This window comes from Malaclemys terrapin, chromosome 1 (assembly GCF_027887155.1).
Source record: "Malaclemys terrapin pileata isolate rMalTer1 chromosome 1, rMalTer1.hap1, whole genome shotgun sequence".
Classification (NCBI taxonomy): domain Eukaryota; kingdom Metazoa; phylum Chordata; order Testudines; family Emydidae; genus Malaclemys; species Malaclemys terrapin.
This window is the reverse complement of record NC_071505.1, coordinates 42,864,510-42,886,929: the sequence shown is the minus strand read 5'-3', so window position 1 is coordinate 42,886,929 and position 22,420 is coordinate 42,864,510. Positions and strand designations below refer to the sequence as shown.

The 22,420-nt window shown below is 39.0% G+C and overlaps 1 protein-coding gene across 6 annotated transcripts in view; it reads right to left on the bottom strand.

The window, feature by feature from the left end:
* CADPS2 (calcium dependent secretion activator 2) overlaps window positions 1–22,420 on the bottom strand; it is a 576,541-nt gene that overhangs the window by 122,442 nt on the left and 431,679 nt on the right. For all 6 annotated transcript variants that reach the window (XM_054023205.1, XM_054023212.1, XM_054023223.1 and 3 more), the window contains 3 exons: window positions 13,836–13,937; window positions 5,900–5,963; window positions 2,424–2,547 (listed from right to left, as the gene is read on the bottom strand). In XM_054023205.1, the coding sequence (XP_053879180.1) occupies window positions 2,424–2,547; window positions 5,900–5,963; window positions 13,836–13,937 (290 nt within the window). The remainder of the gene's footprint in view (window positions 1–2,423; window positions 2,548–5,899; window positions 5,964–13,835; window positions 13,938–22,420) is intronic.

Here is a 22,420-nt window from a genome sequence, read left to right as displayed (position 1 = left end):
TTTCAACTACTACAGGATATTTCTTAATCCCAGATTGTCCTGTTTGAGTTTTCACAGATCACCTGACTTTTCCCATTGAGGGTGTAATGCATGTGTTTTTCCATGTAGTACTTGTTGATTTGCTACTCCCATCTGACTATATTTTAGGAACAGTTCTCTTTCTGGTTTATGCCCAAAGACTGAGCCTGCATATCCATCCCATATTATGCTTGGGAAATTGGTGAGAGAAAAAACAGTAAAACACAGAATAAGAATACTGTATGTTACTATTGTTATGATAACCATCTTTGTAGCTTTATTCTGTCCTTCATTGTTATTGATTTATACGCAGCCAATATAACCACTAGAGCACGTGGAGTAGGCGGATGTTTGACTAACTGAAGCTGGTTTGTTGACTGTGGAAATATTAATTGATTAGACATCGGTCCCAATACCCATGAATGCTGTGCAGGTTACATAATGCTTAGATGCTTCCCACTGTCCAATGCAGGGAGTAAGCAAGAAATAAAAATAGTAATACTAATTGTTATGGGGACCCAGAACTCCATTTCAGTACATGAAGACAGACCAGGATTGCTATCAATCTAAAGAGACACAATGCAAGCTATTGGACAAGGTATTTGTCATATGAGGTTTTGGTGCCAATAGGGATTTAGAACATGTATACTCTCTCTTGTTCTTCAAAAAAATTGTCTTCTTGATGTTATGTATTTGTATAAGAAAATTTAAAAGATGGACTTCTGTTTCTGGGGCTTTCCATTACATGCCTTGCACTTAGAGCAAGCTAATTATGCATGGAATTCCTGTTTACTTCAGTGGGAACTATATGTGTGGTTTAAAGAGCAGAATGTGGTCCTTAGGAGAATTGCATTCCCACACTTTTCCAGAATAAAATTCAGAACATCTGAATGCTGAATTTTTTTTTAAATTGTAAATAAACTATTTTTACATCCAGCTTAAAATCAGTAAGTTTCTAAGTCTTTTCAGGCTTTGGTGATGTCTAATTTATTTTTTAAATTTTTATACCTATTATTCTAACAGTTCTGCTAAAAGCTCAAGATTATTGAACAGCAGAAGTCCCAATTATGAGTATGCATACTATCAAAGCTAAGGAAGAAGAGGTATCTTGGCTCTCTCAATTTAAAAAAAAACCCTAATATTCATCCTTCTTGCTTTAACACAACGTGATATCATAATTAATGATGATAAACTGGTTACTAAGGTCGCTTCACGTTGTTACTGCTGTTATATAATACTGGTTGCTATAGTGATGAAATAGCTTTTTTTTTTCTTTTTTTTTGGTTAATCACTTATGAGATTGGTTAACTCATGTTTGTCAGTGAGTTTGACCAGAGCTGGAGTTAAAAAATAAAAAAAATAAAAAAATAAAAAAAGTGTAATACTTCTACAAACATTGGCCTCCTTTCATTTCACTGGGCTTTGATATCATTACTGTATTTAATTCCAGAATGTTATTACAAATTATATTAAAACAGATTTTAATGTTTAGTAATAACATGTAACTCTTAAGCATATGTCATGGTCTTTCTTCTGCTGAACTAACTCATCTACTGTCTATGTTTTTTAAAAATGAGATTCATGCCTTTTTCCTAATCCTAAAGTTAACTCTGTACTGATGACTGGTACACTATTTTATGCTTTCTGAAAATAATTTTATTGCATTTATGGCTTCATAAACTTTTCCCAATGTTATGACTTACTGAAATACAAGCTTTATGTTGAACAATAACATTGCACATCATAAACTACTCCATGACTAGCAACAATTCTGATGAATCTCATTACCCCAAATGTACACAAATTGTAAATAAAGAAAAAGTGCAGATCATCATGAGAAATAATGCTTATTTCTGTTACTGCATTTATAAATAATCTAAATATAATTGACATTTCAACAGTTTACTGTTACATCTCACTATATACACCACCAGTAAGTTTTCCATCTCTGACTGACAATGATAAGACATCACAACAACAAACAAAATTACTCTGTTATCTATTTGTCTGCTTAAGGCCTCTATCACCTTGGTTTCCAAGTTTCAGGGCACTGTTATTGCTGATATGGCAAGAATGTACTGCCAATAATTTAATTATCAGGAATACTTAGAGAAATTAAAAATAAGCCATGAACACACTTTTAGGCTTAAAGAAAAATCAAATAAGAACAAAGGATAACTTAAACATGAAGTCTGGATCTTTCATTCAAGCAGGGTCCCAGGAGGCATATTAAAGCAATGAATAGGAAAAAGCTCTATAGTTCACCAGCTGAGATTTTAATGAGACATTTCCCCTTGCTGTGGTACAGGTTTGCTCAGGAAAGGGAAAAGGCTGCTCACGGAATATTCAGTTAATAGGCATTGCTGGCTTTTACAGCCACTTTGGCAGTTGATCACTGTACTAACCTTCTATTTTGGCATATTCTGTAAGTCGTGTGTAATTGATCAAGGCAGCTTTCTCCAGACATTTTCTAACCACTTTCTTCACCTCTTCTGCTGGTATGGGAGTGGCAATATCTTTCATTAAAACCTATCCCAGAGACAAACATAGACACACATTGGTTACACACATTGTCCAAAGCCCAAGAGAAAAATCTGAATGTACGCTAGTGGCTATTTTAGATTTGCTAATAAATGCAGAAATCAAAGAGACATTTCAGTTGGTTAATAAACTAGCTCTGAAGATTTGAGTTCAAACCCTGGTTTATGTTGCATTAATTTGATGGTTTCATTTTTGTTCTCATTTATGCACATTAAAAGACCACCCCTCCAGTGTGGCACTACTCAGCATGATTGTCGGTTTCTGTTCTAGCAAGAACCCAGACTGGAATATCAGAAGTGTTGAAGGTTAGATTAAGGTACACAGCTAGAGATGCGAGTAGCGAAATTTGTGGAGCACTTATCTGTGCTATGCTAAGCCTTTGCCAGTGAAATGCATCCAACAATTTCATGAGCATAACACTCACTGAGGCCTTGGCTACACTTACCAGCTAGTTCGACGGCTGGAAATCGAAGTTCTGGGTTCGACTTATCGCGTCTTGTCTGGACGCGATAAGTCGAACCCGGAAGTGCTCGCCGTCGACTGCGGTACTCCAGCTCGGCGAGAGGAGTACCGCGGAGTCGACGGGGGAGCCTGCCTGCCGAGTGTGGACCAAGGTAAGTTCGAACTAAGGTACTTCGACTTCAGCTACGTTATTCACGTAGCTGAAGTTGCGTACCTTAGTTCGAATTAGGGGGGTTAGTGTAGACCAAGCCTGACAGATGAAAAACAATATTGGAAGAGCGTAGCATCAAGACTTGCCGTTCCTGACTGTTCTTCCTCCTGCATATGCTTATTAAAATTAAGCAGGTCTCATTGGTGAAAAAGAATTAGCTATTTTAGGCAGCACAAGTACCAGACTTCCATTGAATTTTTGAAGCAGTAGAAGGGTAGATCATAAACAGCCTTTCAAAAAAATTGCGACACTTTAAAAAAAATTAAAGGAGACTAGTCTTCCAGCATTTAAAATTAGTAACCAAGATAAAATTGACTGAGGATGAAATCCTGATCCCTTTTGAAGTTAACATATCCACTGCAACCTTTATGAGAGTGGGTCTTTGTCTGGCTAGCTGGAAGAAAAGGAGCATTGTCCCTTTAAGGGCTCCCTGACAGTGGATTGGAAGAAGGGGGAAGTTTACAGGGATGGACAGGAAGGGTAGAAAGCAGATGGGGCCATGTCAGGACAAGGTCACTGCACTGCCCTTCTTGCTGACCCAGAAGAGTGGTGCAGGTATTTATAGCCTAGGTAGTCATGGAGAGACCCTCTTTACCCTGATTAGGCTGGAAGCCCATTCTCTCTCCCCACTTCCCTTGAAGCTGGCAAAAGGACCAGGTTCTGTGTTGAGCTGCTGTGGGTATTGTGGTAGTTGCCCCTTTTCCTTTGAAGGTTGGGAAGGAATTTTTCCCTCACTGTCAAAGTGGCCGGAGTGGCTTGGGTTTTTATGCCTTCTCCATTGCTGGTCTGGGACCAGGTGGGGTAGGGTAAGGAGGTTATGTTATAATATCGCAACTTAATTAATAAAACTTGTGGTGGATGACCAGTGCAGGTACTTGGTATAAATAGGATACAATTATTGGATAAAATGGACTGGAAAAAGATTTGCAGGAAAGCATCCCTTATGGGAGCTGAGTAATGGAGGTTTGGGTCTCATACATCTCATCATTGAGACCCCCCTCCTTTTCTTGACCCACTTTAACGAAGCAGAGGAAGGGGGGTTGGAGCTCCTATGTTTGGATCAGCAGGGAGCCAACGTCTGCTCTCTGCACTGTACAATTTATTGCAGGGTACTTCCAGATATTATAAGTGAATAAAACTGTAGCCTACTTAAACCACATCCATGGCCTTCTGTCTCTTCTGGCGTGGACAGACAATGGAAGCTTTGCCAGTGACTTCAATGTCACTCAATCTTTACAGGCATGTTGGCTTTTAGTAGCTTAAAATATAAATAAAATATGTACAAAAAATACAGAAAAGAACTATTTACATTTTTCAATGTGTGGACAAATGTAGGCATTTGAAGAAATTAAAGATTTTTCTTATACACACTTAATTACTGACTAAAATTTAAATACAGATTTGAAAAATCAAGACTGTTATAAATGAGGTGAATTGGTCATGGAGAATTTAATATGTAAATCTAGATATTTATATCTCCCTTGAAGATAATATTAAGGGAGTCTGATATCCTCCAGTCTCTAACACTATATTTAATAATCCAACAAAGCTAAAAAATTGCTTTAATGTTTCACTTGCATCTCTTAATTTTGCTATTTAAAATTTTCTTATTTGCACTTTGCTGCCTGTAATTAGCTGTGACCAAAATTCAGTTCTGATTTTACATGATTACGTTTATTCTAGACTTGATCTTTAATCAAAGCATCTACACTAGACAGCATGATCCAAATTTTTCAAAAGTAAGTATAAAAAAAGCATGGGGTCCCAGTTATGCATGCAAAGCTGGCACTTGCACATGCAAATGTACATTCTGCAGTAACACAAATTGTAATGCTGCTTTCACATAACAGATTTCTAAACATATGGTAAAATAGTACATGAAATTAATTTTAAAACAAAATGAATATATAGAATCAGACTCACCACTGGGTATAGAGTCTGGCAGAGGGCTTCCAAGACAGAAAATCTGCCAAGGGAATGTTTCAGTGGCACAAAATGGCTGCCACTTCCACTTTGTGCGTGGAGCTACAGGGGCAGGTCCTATCTAAATGCTGGGCAGTGTTAGACAACCTGGGGTATTGCCTGGGTGGTCACACAATGCTTTGTTTTAGCTCATTCCCTCAGCAGCTTCCCACTCCTATGGAATCCTTTCTAAAATGTAAAGCTCCTCTTTCCCAAGGGAGGATAGATGCTGTTAACACTGCTTGTCCTTCCTATGGACCAGTGCAGGGGATTTGTAGGACCAGAGTTTATTTCCAGCTCTCCATGCCAATTTGGCTGACTTTAGCCCTTCGCCTTTTCTTCTTAAATCGACTTCAATTTTGCGCTTACTGGGAGTTTATTTCAATTTTATGGAGGTTTTTTTTTAAGTTAAGTTAAGCATTTGCGCAATGTGCCTCAGGTGGCACATGACCAGGATTCATCATAACCACCTTCATTTGAGAGGTTGTGCTCAACAACCATCAATTTATAAAGAAATTTGCAATGACTTCTGGGAAGTTCGTGTAAATATTTTCTATCTCTCATGATTGAAAAATGTTGCAGTGCATTAATGAAACCAGTAGAACAGTATCTAAACAGAAGTGCAGGTGTCCCTACTGGCACAATTATAATAGGACACACAGATTAAGTACTCCAGCAGGATTAAAACAAAGTAAAAAAACATACCCTTTCAAGTAATGAAAGTGTGGCTTTTAAAGCTCCTTCAGGACGTCCAAAAGGGAAACAGTATCTTAAAAAAAAAACAAAAAACCAGAAACAAAAAACAAACAACAAAACACAGGACCCATTAATCAAGAGTGTAATTTCTAAATTTAGAATTTTATTTTACATATAATGTGCATCATTCCCTTAATTTACATTAATGCAAGGTACATGTATACTGTATATTGACAGAAGACACCTTTAAATCTTTTCATTAATCCAATATATAGGATAACATTAAATCAAATCTGAACCCTTCTTGCTTAGCCCCAAAATTCTGAAAGTCCAAAAGATAAAAAGCACCTATCACGGTTATTAAACTATGAATGGTATTTACAAAAATATTCCAAGTTTGGTGTCAGAGGTGTCCATGATGTTGAGAAGGGATTACATTTATGACTTTAGCAGACATCGCAGTAAGAAACTGTAAAGTAGCATTTTACCTGTTCTATCCTGCTTTAATATTAGTTTAACAATCATAAGAAAATCTCTGTCTAAACTTTTAAAATATTAATGCTAAAATGGGTGCAAATTTCCTCTAATATTTCCTCTTTTGTTATAACTATATTACATATGAATGCATTTTATATTAGCTTTAATTGGAAGATCCCCAGGACACAAACCTCTTATGTCTGATATAGCACCACCACACTTTTGGCGCTTAACTAATTAAAAGAAAAGATTCCATAAATTCAACAGATTACCAAAAAAACAAAAACAAACAAACAAAAAACCAAAAAAAAACAAACAAAAACCAACCAACCAACCAAAAAAAAAACCCAACCAAAACTGCCACTCCTTCAAGTCTGTAGAGTTTAGAACATCATACTTTATCCTAATCCTATCTATGAAACCAGTATTTTGCTGGGATATCCCCAATCAAAAAGGGATTTTCTACTTTGCTGAGATTATTTGCATGAAACTACATTTCTTTTAATATTATTATTATTGTTTAATGATAATGGTTGCTTCTAACATCATTTTACCAGTAATAAAAGGATTCAGACCAATGAATTTTAGTAATCACTTTGGCCAACGTATAATAAAGCCCTGAAAATGAGGTCAGACAAATCTTTTCAGCAGACATAGTGCCAGTACACTATCTCCTTCATTCTGCTTGTTTCTTATTGTTGTGCTAGCAACTCTTGGGGGTATTAACAAATTAGCAAAACAGATTTAATCCTTAGCCTTAATCCACCTTTAAATAAAATACACATTTGGATGTTGTATTTGCCTCCTCCTTCTTAAACCTTCTCAGAGTATTTGCATAATCCATGTATTGTCTTTTCTATTGTTTACTCCTGTTCACCTGTAGGTGACATTGTTTATGAATACATGTTATTGATCCCTGGATTACATTTAGCATTTCAAATCAAGAGATCCCACTGGGTACATTCTAAAGTGTTACGTTATTTACATATCATATGAAGGAAGCAACACTTCTAAAATGCATGTAATCCCGAGTCAATGCTGAAAACAATCTAAGTATAGAGCGCCCTAATTAATAATTACAGATCTGTATTGTAGTAGCCACTAGAATTAAGGCTACAAAACAGTTTCCATTACAACCACCTATTTTCATGCAGTCATACTTCTCCAAAATACTCACTTAATCAGCTACATTTTTCTATGCTTTGTTTGCCAAAAGGTGAACTTTTTAGGAGAGTTTGAAAAGATATATTTCAGTTATTTTTAAGTTATGGGATAATGGAAAAAGAAGAATGGTTACTTACAGTAACTGTGGTTCTTTGAAAAAAGAACAGGACTACTTGTGGCACCTTAGAGACTAACAAATTTATTAGAGCATAAGCTTTCGTGGACTACAGCCCACTTCTTCGGATGCATATAGAATGGAACATATATTGAGGAGATATATATACACACATACAGAGAGCATGAACAGGTGGGAGTTGTCTTACCAACTCTGAGAAGCCAATTAAGTAATAGAAAAAAAAAAACTTTTGAAGTGATAATCAAGCTAGCCCAGTACAGATGGTTCTTTGAGATATGTTCTTCACATGGATTCCACTCTTGGTAGGCATGCACCCCATGTGAATGAGATTGGATTATTTTGGCCAACAGTGTTCATTGGGGCTGCACTTGAGCCCTAGATGTCCTCTTGCTCCTCCACCTGCGGGCATAAAGGGCAGAGCAAGCCCAACCATCCCTCATTTCCTTTGCCAATCCCCAATCCCAGAGAAGTAGAACTCTATTGTAGAGGGGAACAAGGGTGGGTTGTGGAATCCATGTGGACAACATATCTCAAAGAACCAAAGTTACTGTAGGGTAAGTAACTGTTTTCCTTCTTTGAATGCTTGCCCACTTGGATTCCACTCTTAGTGATTAATAAATAATTGTCTGTTTACTTGGGGATGAGTAGTGGGAGTCCTACTTAAACTTCTTTCAGGACAGCCCTTCCAAAGCAGGCATCTGGTCTGAAAGCCTCTATTAAAGAATAGTGGCTTGTCAGTGTGCAGAACAAATTCTTTGTAGCTGCTCTGTAGATTTCAGGAACATGGATATTCTTCAAATAGGCAGCAGTGGAACAACCTCTAATGTGTCTAGGTGGATCTAACCTGGCTAACTCATAACATGCCCTTACACAGTTGGAGACCTACATAGATAATCTCTTAGGCTATGTCTATGCTTATGAGCTAACAGCAGCACAGCTGTGTCAGTACAGCTTGGGTAGCAGTGTTATACCGACGGGAGAGCAACAGAAGTTTTACCGACAAGTGCTAGTGTAGACATGGCCTTTCCTGACCTATAACCCTCTCTACAAATGCTACAAACAGTCTTGTGCCATGAAAAAACACACCCCTGAGCAACATAAGTTTTGCCTGCATAAGTGGTAGTGTGCACAGCGCTATTTCAGCAGGAGAGTTTCTCCTGCTGACATAGCTACTGCTGCACATTGCAGGTAGTTTAATTATGTCAATGGGAGAGCTTGCTCCTATTGGCATAGAGTGGCTACACAAGATATCTCACAGTGGCACAGCTGCATCCGTATAGTTCTGCTGCTGTAAGGTCTCTGGTGTAGACATACTCTTGGTGTATTCCTGAATGAGTTTGTCCTGTCAATGTAAAAAGACAGGGCCCTTTGAGGTAGCTTTTGAGCTACACAGAGTTCTTCTTCAGGTCTGGGAAAAGTACTCAGAGACCTTGTCTACACTAATGAGGTAAGTCAATCTCAGTTACGCTAGTTAAGATGCTGTCCCGTCGACAAAGCTTCCACCTCTCGTTGAGGTGGAATACTGAAGTCGATGGCAGAGTGCTCTCCCACCACCTTATTGAGTCTTCACCACACCTGCTAAATCGATGCCGTTGCATCAATTGCAGTGGTGCCGATTTAGCCTTCAGTAAAGACAAGCCCAGAGTGTCACAGCTAAATACCAGGTTCAACAGATTGTTTAGAAGAAGTAGTTAACACATATTCTAAGAGACTATTCAAAATGAACTGGCCTGTTAACACCTCTGCAGTTATGGGGTGTAAGGTTACAGATTGTTGTAATAAGCCATAAATACACTGTCTTTAATAAGACCATGATTTTTAGTGTCCAACAATGTTAAGACTTTAAGATTACTCAGATCAGATAGTTATTGAGGGTTGGTTTAACCTGGATTCCTTGTCTGCTTAGATGAGCTGCAATGATTGCCCAGTACTTGGTGAATAACCTCAGTGCAGTGGAAAGACCAAAGGGCAGGACCTTGCACTGGTTCCTACTAGGAATCTGAGCTATTTGCTCGGGGCCAGATGAATGGATATGTGGAAATAGGTATCTTGCAGGTCGAGAACTATAACCCAATCTTCAGGATCTAACAAGGGAATTATGGAGGCTAGCATCACCATCCTAAATTTAAAATGGCAGATGAATTTATTGAAATGCTGAGGAGCAAGAATGGAACACCAAACCCCTTTCTTCTTTGGGATGAAAAGGTAATGAAAATAAATATCCCTGTTTCTGAACATTAAGAGCAGTTCCTCACTGCCTTAAATTGTAAAAGGAAGTACGTTGTGAGAAGGGTCCCTGAAAAGGGTTGGATAAGGAGTAAGAAGAATTGGATAGAGTACCCTTTGCTTACAATTTCCAGGACCTACTGGTCTAAGAAGTTCTGAGTCCAAAATTAATGAAACAAAAAGAGGAAGCTGCCAAAGGAGGGCATGGGGAGGTAGAAGGGAAGAGATCTTTGAGCATTGCTATCAGGATCTTGACATTGGAATCATACCGGCTGCTTGATGCAAGACCCAGATTCTGAGACAGAGGAAGAAGAGTTGGAGGTTCATCGTCAGTGGAACCTTTGCTTCCTTCTCGGCAACTCTGAGATCCTTTGGGGCTGATGATAACACTGAGCAGAAGAATTATGTCCAAAGGAGGCCGGAGGTTTTGCTTGCTTGCTTCTTGGGATGGGAACACAGAGGCCCAGAGAACACAGAGTTGCCCTAGAGGCCATCCATTTAAGGAATGCATGGCCTCATCTGCCTTTGAATTAAAAAGTTTGTTGCTCTCAAAGGGCAATTCCTCAGTTGTTGTTTGGATCAACCAAGGAATCTCTGAAGACTGGATCCAAAAAGATCTTCTCACAGTCACTGATGTAGTCATAGCATGTGCTGCTGTGTTGGCCGTGTCAGGACATGTGGGCAATAAGTTGCCCCTTGGATATGACAGTGTTTATCTCCAGTTGATGATCTTGAGATAGCTTGCCCACTAAATGAGACAGGTTTTACCAATTCAAATAATTGCATTTGTCAGAAGAACTTGGAAATTAGCCACGTGCACCTGGAGACTGGCAAATGAGTAGACTTTGCATCCAAACAGGTCCAGTTTCTTTGGGTTTCTCTCCCTAGATATAGAATTGGAAGGACTCTGTTGCGTCAACGTCTCTTGGAATGCAGTTACCAGAAGACCCTGGAACTGGATGGGAATAAAAATGAGTCCTGTCGGCTCATTTCAATGTGGCCAAAATAGATGCTCGTATGCACCACAAGTCTTTCACAGGCTTCAACAGTGCTCATTTATAGGCATAGGAAGTCAGGCATGGAAAGGTGCAAGATGTGCAGAAGTTTGAGAAATTTTTCCTGCACCACTTCCAGAAATATATCTAGAATCTCTGCCATATACTTGATGAAGTTGTCTTGAAATCATTGAATGAAGACATTGAGAATGAATGAAGACATTGAGAGATTTGCTGCTTTGTCAGGAGAGAATGAGGAGATCGCAGCAGGGACAAATTATTCTTCCCCTTGTAGAGGCTGATCCTCATCATCTCCCTCTTCCTATCTTTTCAGGATCTGAGGCTGCACTAGCTGAGCTGGCACTGCTGGTCTATATTGCCTTTTTGGGGAGGGGACTCAAAGCCTACAAGGAGCCGATGATGCCTGAATATGGCTGCAGTCCCCAAAGGTCCAGTAGGGCCAGGGCTCATAGGAGTATGGCAGACACATGGGGGAACCGTAGGTCGTTTCCTGCTGGCCCTTACAGATCCCTCCTTAGAGTAGTCTCTTCCTGAATTCTATTGTGCTACACGAGGCAGGGAAGGTAGGTGTGTAGGAGAAGAGTTCCTATTATGCCCAAAAGGAGATTAAAAATATACCTCTTCCAAGGGAGAGGCTGTCCTGTCACAGGTGCCCTGGCTCTGCTGTGCTCCCTCAGCTGATAGAGGATGAAGTCAATATTGGAGATTCCGCCTTCACTTGCTGGACTGACAAACTCAATAGCTGGTCGCTTAGTTATCACCACCCCCAACCTCACAGAAGAGGAGACTCCAGTACCAGGCTCACAGAAAAATCACTCAGTACTGTATATGTCCTGGGTATCAATACACTAGTTGTTGATGTGCTGGGCACTGAGAAACACTGTTCTGAGATTGCTTGTGCAAAAATGCTAGAAACCGAAGGCTCAATACCAAGAGATTGGTGATATGCAGGTTCAGTGGGTACCACCAGTGCTCTCTTAACAGTTGGTGCCAGGATGCCAAAGGGACCCTTCTCAGGCTCTTGGCTGCCCCTTAGCTGTTGAGCCTGAGATAAGTAAGACTTATGTGTCCTGTGCCTTGGCTCAATTCCGGAGCAGAGCTCCTTCCTACCTCCTCTGAGGTAATTGAAGCTGGAATGGTGGGTGATGACTGGGGCCTGTTGGTTTACATAGCCTGAGAGTTCAGGGTGGAATCTGGTTTCACCAGGGCACCCAGGGAGAGGGACCAACCTGAGGAGTGAGGTTCAGCTGTGTCCTTCCTTTTGATGTCCGAGGAGTTTGCAGAGTGCACTCCAGGAAGAACAATTTCAGGCAGGCTTCTCTGGCTTTCTAAGTCCACCCAAAGGAGGGGTGATATCAGGGCCGGCTCCAGGCACCAGCTAAGGAAGCAGGTGCTTGGGGCAGCCAATACAAAGGGGCGGCATTCCGTCCGCTATTGGGGTGGCCTGTCTGGGTCTTCGGCGGGAATTTGGAGGCGGGTCCCTCAGTCCCTCTCTTCCTCTTTGAGCTGCCGCTGAAGTGCCACTGAAGAGGAAGAGAGGGAGTGAGGGACCTGCCGCTGAACTGTCGTCGGAGAACGGAGCAGTGCGATTTTTTTTTTCCGCCGCTTGGGGTGGCAGAAAACCTGGAGCCGGCCCTGGGTGATATATGGTACATCACTCAGGAATATGTCCCTCTCCTAAACAAAATGGGCACCTAGAGTGCCCATCATTAAATGGCATTGAAGCTTTACATGAGGGGCAGGTTTTAAACTCTCGAGATTTCTCTTCTGACATTCTGCTAGAACACCTATACAGGGAGTGTTCTAGCCTAAATCCAAAACCTGACTAAAATAAGAAATTTTCTCTCTCTTTCTTTCTTTTGTGCATGTGTGTGTTGCCAACAGGCACCAAGAGTAACGAATAACTAACACTAGCTAGCACAGTGTGCAAAGAGGCTGGTGGGATACTTCAAGGATTCTGTTTTGCTGCCATGAATAGTAAACAGGAACTAAGGTTTGGTTGGGCCCAGTCTACCCTTTATGCCCTTGGTTCTGGCAGGGGCACAAGGACATCTAGGGCTCAAATGTAGCTTCGATGGCCACTGCTGGCCAAAAGAATCTGACCATGTGTGCATGGGGTGCATGGGAATCAAGATTGGAATCCTTGTAGATGATCCCTTGAAAAAGAAATACTCTTTCCTTTGTGATTTAATTCTAAATCAAGTTTTTGAACTGGGCAACAACAAAAAAGACTAAAATTTGAAACTCAGCATGGACAAACTCTTCATTGAGGACTAGGGAGCAAGGACTTGGCTTGATATGGGGGAAAATGTATAAAAATATAAAGGTTAGTAAAGAAAGATTAGATACCCAGAAAAATATTTACCTCTGATTGGTCCAGTCAGGAAATAGAGATTTGCATATGGGATCTGATTAGCTCAAAGGTTAAAAAAATAATTTTAACTTAACTCAGCTGCAATCAATCAGGGCACTCAGTTTGCGTATGGATCATATTCATTAACACTGTTCAAGACTTCAGTTATGGCTTATTCACTCGTCTTCATTTGAAGATTTTAAGCTAATCATGAGTTAGAATTATAGTCATAGGTTTTAAGGCCAAAAACACTGCTATCATCATCTAGTGTGTTATGCAGGAGGTCAGAGGCCATAGAATTTCACCCAGTGATTCCCACATTGGAAGGAATTAGTCTCCTCTGCTATATAAGTGAACATTATAGGCCAATAATGTGTGATTAAATTAAATGATATATTTTTGAAAGACATCCAATATAAATGTATTATGTTATATTTATTATGACTTGAATTTTTCCTCAAGTAACAACTTTTATCTTTAGTATGTCTTGTTCATAGTCACAACAATGAACACCACCATGTCAAAACCATTTTGAATGAAGCTTCATATGCACTGAATGAATTATATACTCACCTGAAGTGGCTTATCTGGTTTTCTAAAAGGGAAGAAAGTCGGTTTTTAGTCTCCTCAAACCTTTCTTTCTCTTCAACTGAGACTGTTCCAATTCCATCAGGCCTATAATATGATATAGTTATTTAATCTTTTGTTCAACATTTTCTTCCACATATTATCATAATCATAGAAACTAAACCTGTCTTCTGTCTTGGTAGGTTTTAATCGATTAAAACTATGCAGTGAGTTTTGTTTGAACATCCTCCTTCAATGTAAGCGTTGTCATTTACCCCATTCCTACACCCAGAGTTCTCCCTGGCCTTTGCCCCCTTTCCATTGCTTTGAAATAAACCCAGTAATAATGTATGTATATAGTTAAAGAATGAGGCTGAAACTTATATTGAGAAATCAATTAGACTAGAGCTTAGAAATTCAAATTCTTAACTATTTATCTGGCTCCCATTTCCCTATAGTCTTTCATTCCAGCATCCCTGTCATAAAGATCCCTCCCAATAACAGCCATGCTTACCCAATAGAAGGTAGCACAGACAGTCTTTCCGATCCATTCCCCAGCTAGTTTCTGTCCTTGCACACTCAGCTGAGCATTCCTGCCCAAAACTCAGGCCCAGTCTTCTGAATTCCAACTCCCTGATCTTTGGAGGTACCCACCCTGAGGCCCTGTGCTGCTGACATGGTAGAAAAGCATCCCACCATGAAAAAGTTTCCCACCTCTAGCAGGCAGCTCCTAAGAATCCCTTCCTGAGGGAATGAGCACCAATTAGGGTCAGACCTATCAAATGAAGCTCCCTCAACATGGACAAGAAGCAGCAAGTGAACAAGACAGAGCAGCCACCGGAACATTGGAGGAAGACCAGGTATACAGCAAAAGAGATTTCAATAAATGAGGTCCTTTCTCAAAATGAACTGTCTATTTTTTTTCCTCATTCAACTTGCAGTAATTAATAATTAACCTTTAAGAAGTGCCCTTTCTGTGGGTGCAATTTACACCTGCAAAATTTGCACCTGCAACTAAACTGCCAGTGCAAATCTGGATATTTGCAATCTTCAGTCCTTTTTACACGTGAAAACAGGTACTTCAAAGTGCAGAGCCTCTGACTGCTACCTGTAATTCCATTTTATGGGTGCTAAACCACAAGTGAAAATTTGCACTTGCAAAAGGGAAAGCTATGTTTCAACAGTTAAAATAATATTACTCTAATACATTTGTTGAAAAACATCTATCAAGTAACACAAACCCCTTCTTACATACAGGCAGATACTTGATATAAAAATAAACCATTAGCTCAACTGCATTTCTAAAGGTCTTGCTTTGATAGCTGATAGCCTGGGTGAAATTCATCTCTGTACAGAGGGCCACTGCATGGTCTATGCACTGTTTAAGTTCCTCGTAAACCTACAGGAGGGCTTAAGTGGAGTTTAAGCAATGTATAGATCTTATGCTGGCTTTCTGCACAATGGTAAATTTGGTCTATTATGAATCGTTGAAGGAATACACACCTAAGAAAAGAACATTCATATACCAAAGGAAGCATAATTATTACTCGGTTCCTTAAGAGATTTAACCTGGTTTGAACAAATTTATACAGGGGTCCACATTCTCATGTAAATTTCTAATAAAATTAGGTGTGATCTTTCAATCAGTACCTCCTCTCCCATGAAACTCAGGAAACTTGACAGGTTTCAGAGTAACAGCCGTGTTAGTCTGTATCCGCAAAAAGAAGAACAGGAGTACTTGTGGCACCTTAGAGACTAACAAATTTATTAGAGCATAAGCTTTCGTGGACTACAGCCCACTTCTTCGGATGCATATAGAATGGAACATATATTGAGGAGATATATATACACACATACAGAGAGCATAAACAGGTGGGAGTTGTCTTACCAACTCTGAGAGGCCAATTAATCAATTAATTAATCACATCAGCCATACCATCAGGGGCTCGTTCACCTGCACATCTACCAATGTGATATATGCCATCATGTGCCAGCAATGCCCCTCTGCCATGTACATTGGCCAAACCGGACAGTCTCTACGCAAAAGAATTAATGGACACAAATCTGACATCAGGAATCAAAATACTCAAAAACCAGTGGGAGAACACTTTAACCTGTCTGGTCATTCAGTGACAGACCTGCGGGTGGCTATATTACAACAGAAAAACTTCAAAAACAGACTCCAAAGAGAGACTGCTGAGCTAGAATTGATATGCAAACTAGACACAATCAACTCCGGTTTGAATAAGGACTGGGAATGGCTGAGCCATTACAAACATTGACTCTATCTCCCCTTGTAAGTACTCTCAGGCTTGGTCTACACTACCCCCCCCCAATTCGAACTAAGGTACGCAACTTCAGCTACGTGAATAACGTAGCTGAAGTCGAAGTACCTTAGTTCGAACTTACCTTGGTCCACACGCGGCAGGCAGGCTCCCCCGTCGACTCCGCGGTACTCCTCTCGCCGAGCTGGAGTACCGCAGTCGACGGCGAGCACTTCCGGGTTCGACTTATCGCGTCCAGACTAGACGCGATAAGTCGAACCCAGAACTTCGATTTCCATCCGTCGAACTACCTGGTAAGTGTAGCCAAGGCCTCACACTTATTATCAAACTGTCTGTACTGGGCTAGCTTGATTATCACTTCAAAAGTTTTTTTTTTTCTCTTAATTAATTGGCCTCTCAGAGTTGGTAAGACAACTCCCACCTGTTTATGCTCTCTGTATGTGTGTATATATATCTCCTCAATATATGTTCCATTCTATATGCATCCGAAGAAGTGGGCTGTAGTCCACGAAAGCTTATGCTCTAATAAATTTGTTAGTCTCTAAGGTGCCACAAGTACTCCTATTCTTCTTTTTTCAGGAAACTTGAGTGATTCAGAAGGCCTTGTACCCACACCAAGGTGAATCTCACCTTAGATGTCTTGTGCAGAACCCAAAATGTCTGATCTTTCCAATACAATTTTCTGTGTACGTTTTCCCAGCTACTTACATACACTTTAACATAAATCCTTTTTGATTCAGTCACATAATGGAACTAAGGATATACAATCACCTAAGTTTGCATCTCAGCAACCTAATAACATCACTTCAAAATATGCAAAGAATAGATAAGCAATTGGAGACAAACTGTATTACCATAGTTTGAATACATGAGAGATCCTAACTACATAGAAATGATAAAACTGAAAAAGCAGTTATATTCTGTGTGAGTGTGTGTACACACAAATTACAATGTACTTTTCTTTTACACCATAGAAATATAATTAATGCATTAGCTATACTGAATATTAAATTAAGTACATAGCAATTACAAAAAAGTTTACCTGCATACTCATTTTTCTATGTCTCTCACTGACAGCAGACACTATTATGTTTTATAATGAGCAGGCCTGCGTGTTTATAAAATATTATATTTACTTCATGAAAGAGCGTCAAAAGAAAAACTGATACAATTAAAATAATACTGGGCATTGAATTAACAAGATGATTAGAACTGATGACATTTAGAATACTGGCAATTAATTTAAGCTCCAGTTTATTTGTGTCTTGTTATTGTTAATGAAAAGAAGTTAGGCCATGAATTCAAACGGTCAGTCCACAGCATGTTGAGAATGGAATGGATTTCTTTTGCAGAGCTACCACTGCAAATGTGGCATGTTGGGCTGTAATTTATTTTTTAACAAATCACATACATAATTATTTCCTATTTTGCTCAGACTGTAAATATCTCAATACTTTATTTTCTTTAAAGTATATCCCAATTTTAAAAATCTTGCATCCATTCCAATGTATTTATTTTTTATATACAGACAGACATATATATCAAAATACTGGAATAGTATTTCTAAACAAGCTGTAAATAAATGTTGAAAAATTATCTCTGATTTAAACTCCTCAGCAAGGCTTTCATGCTAAGGAAGTTGTTTTTATTTTTTAACCAAATCAGGCACAAAAGGTAAAAATTAAGGGCCCAATACTTAAAACGTTACTACTCCTGCAAGTAACCCCACGGAGTCAACGAGCTTGATTTTAATGGAACTATGCATGACTGCTCACAGGAGTAAGGTTTGCAACAATATGCTCTAAAACAATAAGAATTTAAAGAGATTGGCAATTAGCAAGGCAACAGACTACACATGATTTGTGAATAAAATTTTATCTACTATTTAAATGGTCTATTTTCAGCTTTTGAACATCAAAAGACAGTAAGTCAGGAAAACAACAAAAAAAGAGAGAAACAGACATTCAATTACTATAGTGTCAAATTGTTATCTGATATACTTAGTTTCTCAATAAATTCTAATGAACAAGAAGATTGTGATGTGGCCCAAGAAATACTGGCCTTGATTCTGGAACATATTTAAGTAAATGTTTAGGTCCAATCCTATACAAGCACACACTTTAACTTAAGAGCAAATTTAGGCATATTTAAGTCTTCTCCTGAATAAGAATGTTTTACAGAATCAGGACCTTAAAATGTATATCATTAAAAATATTGCATGAAAGGTAATACAGAAGAGTTACAGAAACCTGAAGTAAACATTTCCAATATTATATATCTGCCATATAAAACTCATGACTTTTCCCCGTGCAGCATGTTTAAAAAGACATATCAATACTTTCATTTATTAATTATTTAAACTAACCACCAAAGAAAGTAATGAAAGGTCAACTGGCTAAACTCTGATTTTAACTTTCTCAACCAACATTAAATCTAGAAGCGATAGATTGTTACCTGGTCATGACATAATGTGCTATAAAATCAAAAGCAACAACTCCCTACCCTCAATCATTTATATTTGTGACCTGTCAGGTCAAGAAGGAAAACATGCCTGAACTCTTTAAATTATTTCAAAGACAGGAATAAAAATCAGTTATGGTGAAGGTATGTGTAGCTATGTACATCAATATACTATCATATAAATTTGAAGTGAAAGAGCAAATAACTTATCTTCTCTCTTTTGATGGATGCCCTGACACTTTGCCTCAGCCCCCTGACAGATGGAACGTGCTCAAATTTGAGTAAATTTCACTGTCTGATTTCATTGTCAAGAGAGATTGTGCTATGGAGTGATAAAGTAAATAGTTCTGTCATATTAAACCTCACTGAGGCATGTTATATATGTGACAGGAAAGAGCCAGGGGTCCAGATAATGACAAGTGAGAAAGGTGAACCAGGAGAATGTCACATCTGTCAACCTGCACTAAGACTAGAATCACTGCATACAAAGGAACTGTCACTTCACTGAGTTTGTTGTCACACAGAACCATACCAACAATACCTAAATTTTTTAGAATTGCCAAATGTATTTGCAGTGAGTGTTTCGACAGAACTGAGTGTGCTGCAAGAAGAACAAGGAGAGCATAGAAAGATGTCAGAAAATGTGTACAATAGACAATAAGGTACTATTGAGCCCTCCAAAATGTGCTCTTCAAAAATAGCCCCAACTTTGAAACATGGTTTTCTTGCTTCATTTAAATGTTACTGGTAGAATAGCATAGAAAACAGTTATTCTCCCAGAAAGATACAAATGAGGGCCAGATAGTGAGCCCCGTAAGGTATGTCTACACTGCAATTAGACACCCGCAGCTGGCCCATGCCAGCTGACTCAGGCTTGCGGGGCTCGGGCTAAGGGGCTGTTTAGTTGTGGTGTCGACATTCAGGATCAGACTGGAGCCTGCGAGGTGGGAGGGAGGTGGGAGGCTGCAGCCCAAACCCTAATGTCTACACTGCAATCAAACAGCGACTTAGCCTGAGCCCCACGAACCTGAGTCAGCTGGCACTGGCCAGCTGCAGGTGTTTAAATGCAGTGTAGACATAACCTGATTTACACCAGTGAACATTTACTTTCAGATGCAGTTTCTGTTACTCCTGTAAGTAACTGCTCACCCACAAGAGTAGGGGTATTCCACCTGGCCCAAGATAGTTCTTTCTTAAAAATACAGAAAAACAACAGATTTCAAAACACATTCTTGTTTTACTCTTCCAAATCTTTTTCTTCATTTGCTTCAAAGTTAAAATGAGAGTAAAACAAAATGTCACAGACATTTTTTAACTAGTTATTTGTATGTTTTAGTGTTATTTTGTTGTCCATCCCCACAGGAACATGCTAATATGGCCGGTAGCACAGGGCAATTAGAATTAAACCTTTTCTTTCCATTGGACTTGTGGGATGATAAAGCTTTTCTGCTCCATATATCACCTGAGTACTCCTCTGGAGCTAATAACAATATTTGTGACACCCTCTTACCAACCAAAGAAAAGTTATACAGGTGACTTGATTTTTCAATTTCAATTCATTTTTCTGGTTGCAGTTTAGGACCTCTTCCATTGGTCCATCCATGGCAACTGATGGACCCAAGTAAGTTTCAGATGTCTCTAAATGAGAGTAGAGTACTATACAGTTGGTGGACCAATCTACTGATGACCACCTATGGCCTTCCACCACTTAAGCATCTTCTTCCCTTACACGAAGAGACAAATTGGATTTTCCTTTCCTCCTAAACAGCAACCACAAAATCTCATCCACCACAAATGCTTTTGGTACTGTACAGCTAGGTGAATTACTGAAAAATAATACTTTCCCTCACTTGCAAAATTCCCACTTATTTTTGAGGATCAGATCAGTGGATTTGGACTGGCCCGTCTGCATCTGCTGGAATATATTCATGCCTGAGGAGTATAGATGAAATGTCATCTCTACTCATCTTTCAACAAGTTTCACTCACTCCGGGTCTAGATATATCAAAAGGTTTGAAACCCTACTGTGAGTTGGACCTGTATTCACTATGGTCAGTAAAATAAAGTGAGAGGTAGCAGCTTTGTTGCTAGTGGAGATTGTTAAATGGTGTCCTAGCAGAAAAGAGGATTCTAGCATCCTTTTGCAGAAAGTAAAACTGACTGTCTTGGAAATTGTTATCCATACTCTACCCAGCCTTTAGAAAAGTGATTGATCCGACAGCAAATTTGGGGATTTCCTTGAGTGCTGAGATTTCCTTGACCCCAATCATTTCTCACTTGGCACAATCCTGTAAGGTGTGGAGAGCCTCCTGTGAAATACTGATGTCAATAGGAGTTAAATGCTCCAAGTAATTTGCAGGAGTCACTGAGTGTAATGCAGGACTGGGGCCCCTGTGAACAGCTGCAGCAGATGAGATCAAAAGGGGCTCTCAAGTTTACTGTCCCTAGATACAAATGTCATAGGACTGGTGGCAGAATGTTCTCAGTGAAGGGCCCTCAACTCTGGAAGTAGCTTCTCCTGCTGGTTTGACAGAGTGTGAATCTCTTGACCTTCAATCAGGCTTTTGCCTAAAGAGGTGATAATAGGGTGTATGTAAATTTTTCAACTGAACGCAGCTGAAGTTATTTTAAGTGTTATGTGATATTGGTCATCTGCACAGTAACTGATATTACTGATCTGCATATGTCCAAATAATAAAAAAATAGAATATTTTCTAGCATTAACAAAATAGATGAAAACTGAAAAATTGAGATAAGGAGGAATACACAAGTTTACATTTGGATTTGAATCCATGTGGACAGATAGGTACAGCAGTGTTGCCAAAAATGTACCAGCAAAAGAGAGAAAATAAAAGAGTTTTAAGACAAGAAAAAAAATTAATTCATAATGTTTACATGGAGCCATTAATTTGACCTTGTGGATTTTTATAGTGTATTACATTTCAGAATCCCACCCCACCCTTCCCTGAGCTTTTTGGCTAGAAACAAATTTACTAAAAAAGCCTCAACCCTTTCTAAGAATGCTTGTTTTCAAATGTAACATGCATAGTGACACTCAGAATAAAAAACCCAAAACAAAACTGATCAGTTTTCAAATCTGCAAATGAAAAACATGCATTTACTATCTTTAAGTCACAGAAAGATTAAGTCTGCAGCTTTGATGAAGAGAATTCTGTTATTCATTTAACAAGCTTTTAATACCTGAATTTTCCATCAAAGCTCAGTGTTGTTAATTAAAGACTAGCAGAATCTGAGGAACACGTGAAAGGAGTTTGAGAAAAGCAAGCCGTTATGTGCTCAAAAAGTAGGCCTGTGAGTTAAGGAGGAACACACAGAAGGAAGAGAACAAATTAGGGTGCAGCATTTTGGCACTCCTTTAACCAGCAGGCACTTGAAGACCAAGCATTTTGGTGTTTATATTAACTATACTTTAAACATCCTTACAAAAGAAAATTTGTACAATAGAGCCTTCTGTTGCATGTGCTTCTCAGCCTGCTCCTACATCTGCTTACAGGCCATACCCTCTATTTTCACAAGCAAAAGAAAAAGACCATTTTTAGAGGTCTATAGAATGGATTATGAAGGTAGGTCATGTTAATGTCATGATCTCTTTAGGGGAACATTTTAGATATGACTCATTAGTGTCTTCCAGTTCAAAGGCTAAGCATGTGTTGCGAAAAATACTATTTACATAGGACATATGTTGACATATAGGCAGGATACAGGTAACTAAAAATAATCATAAGACATCTTATAAAATTTATAGAGGACTTCATTATAATCAAGTATTAGCAGCTATTATTTCATTGTCTAAAAGGTAACTGCCACATTACACATACAAGATCT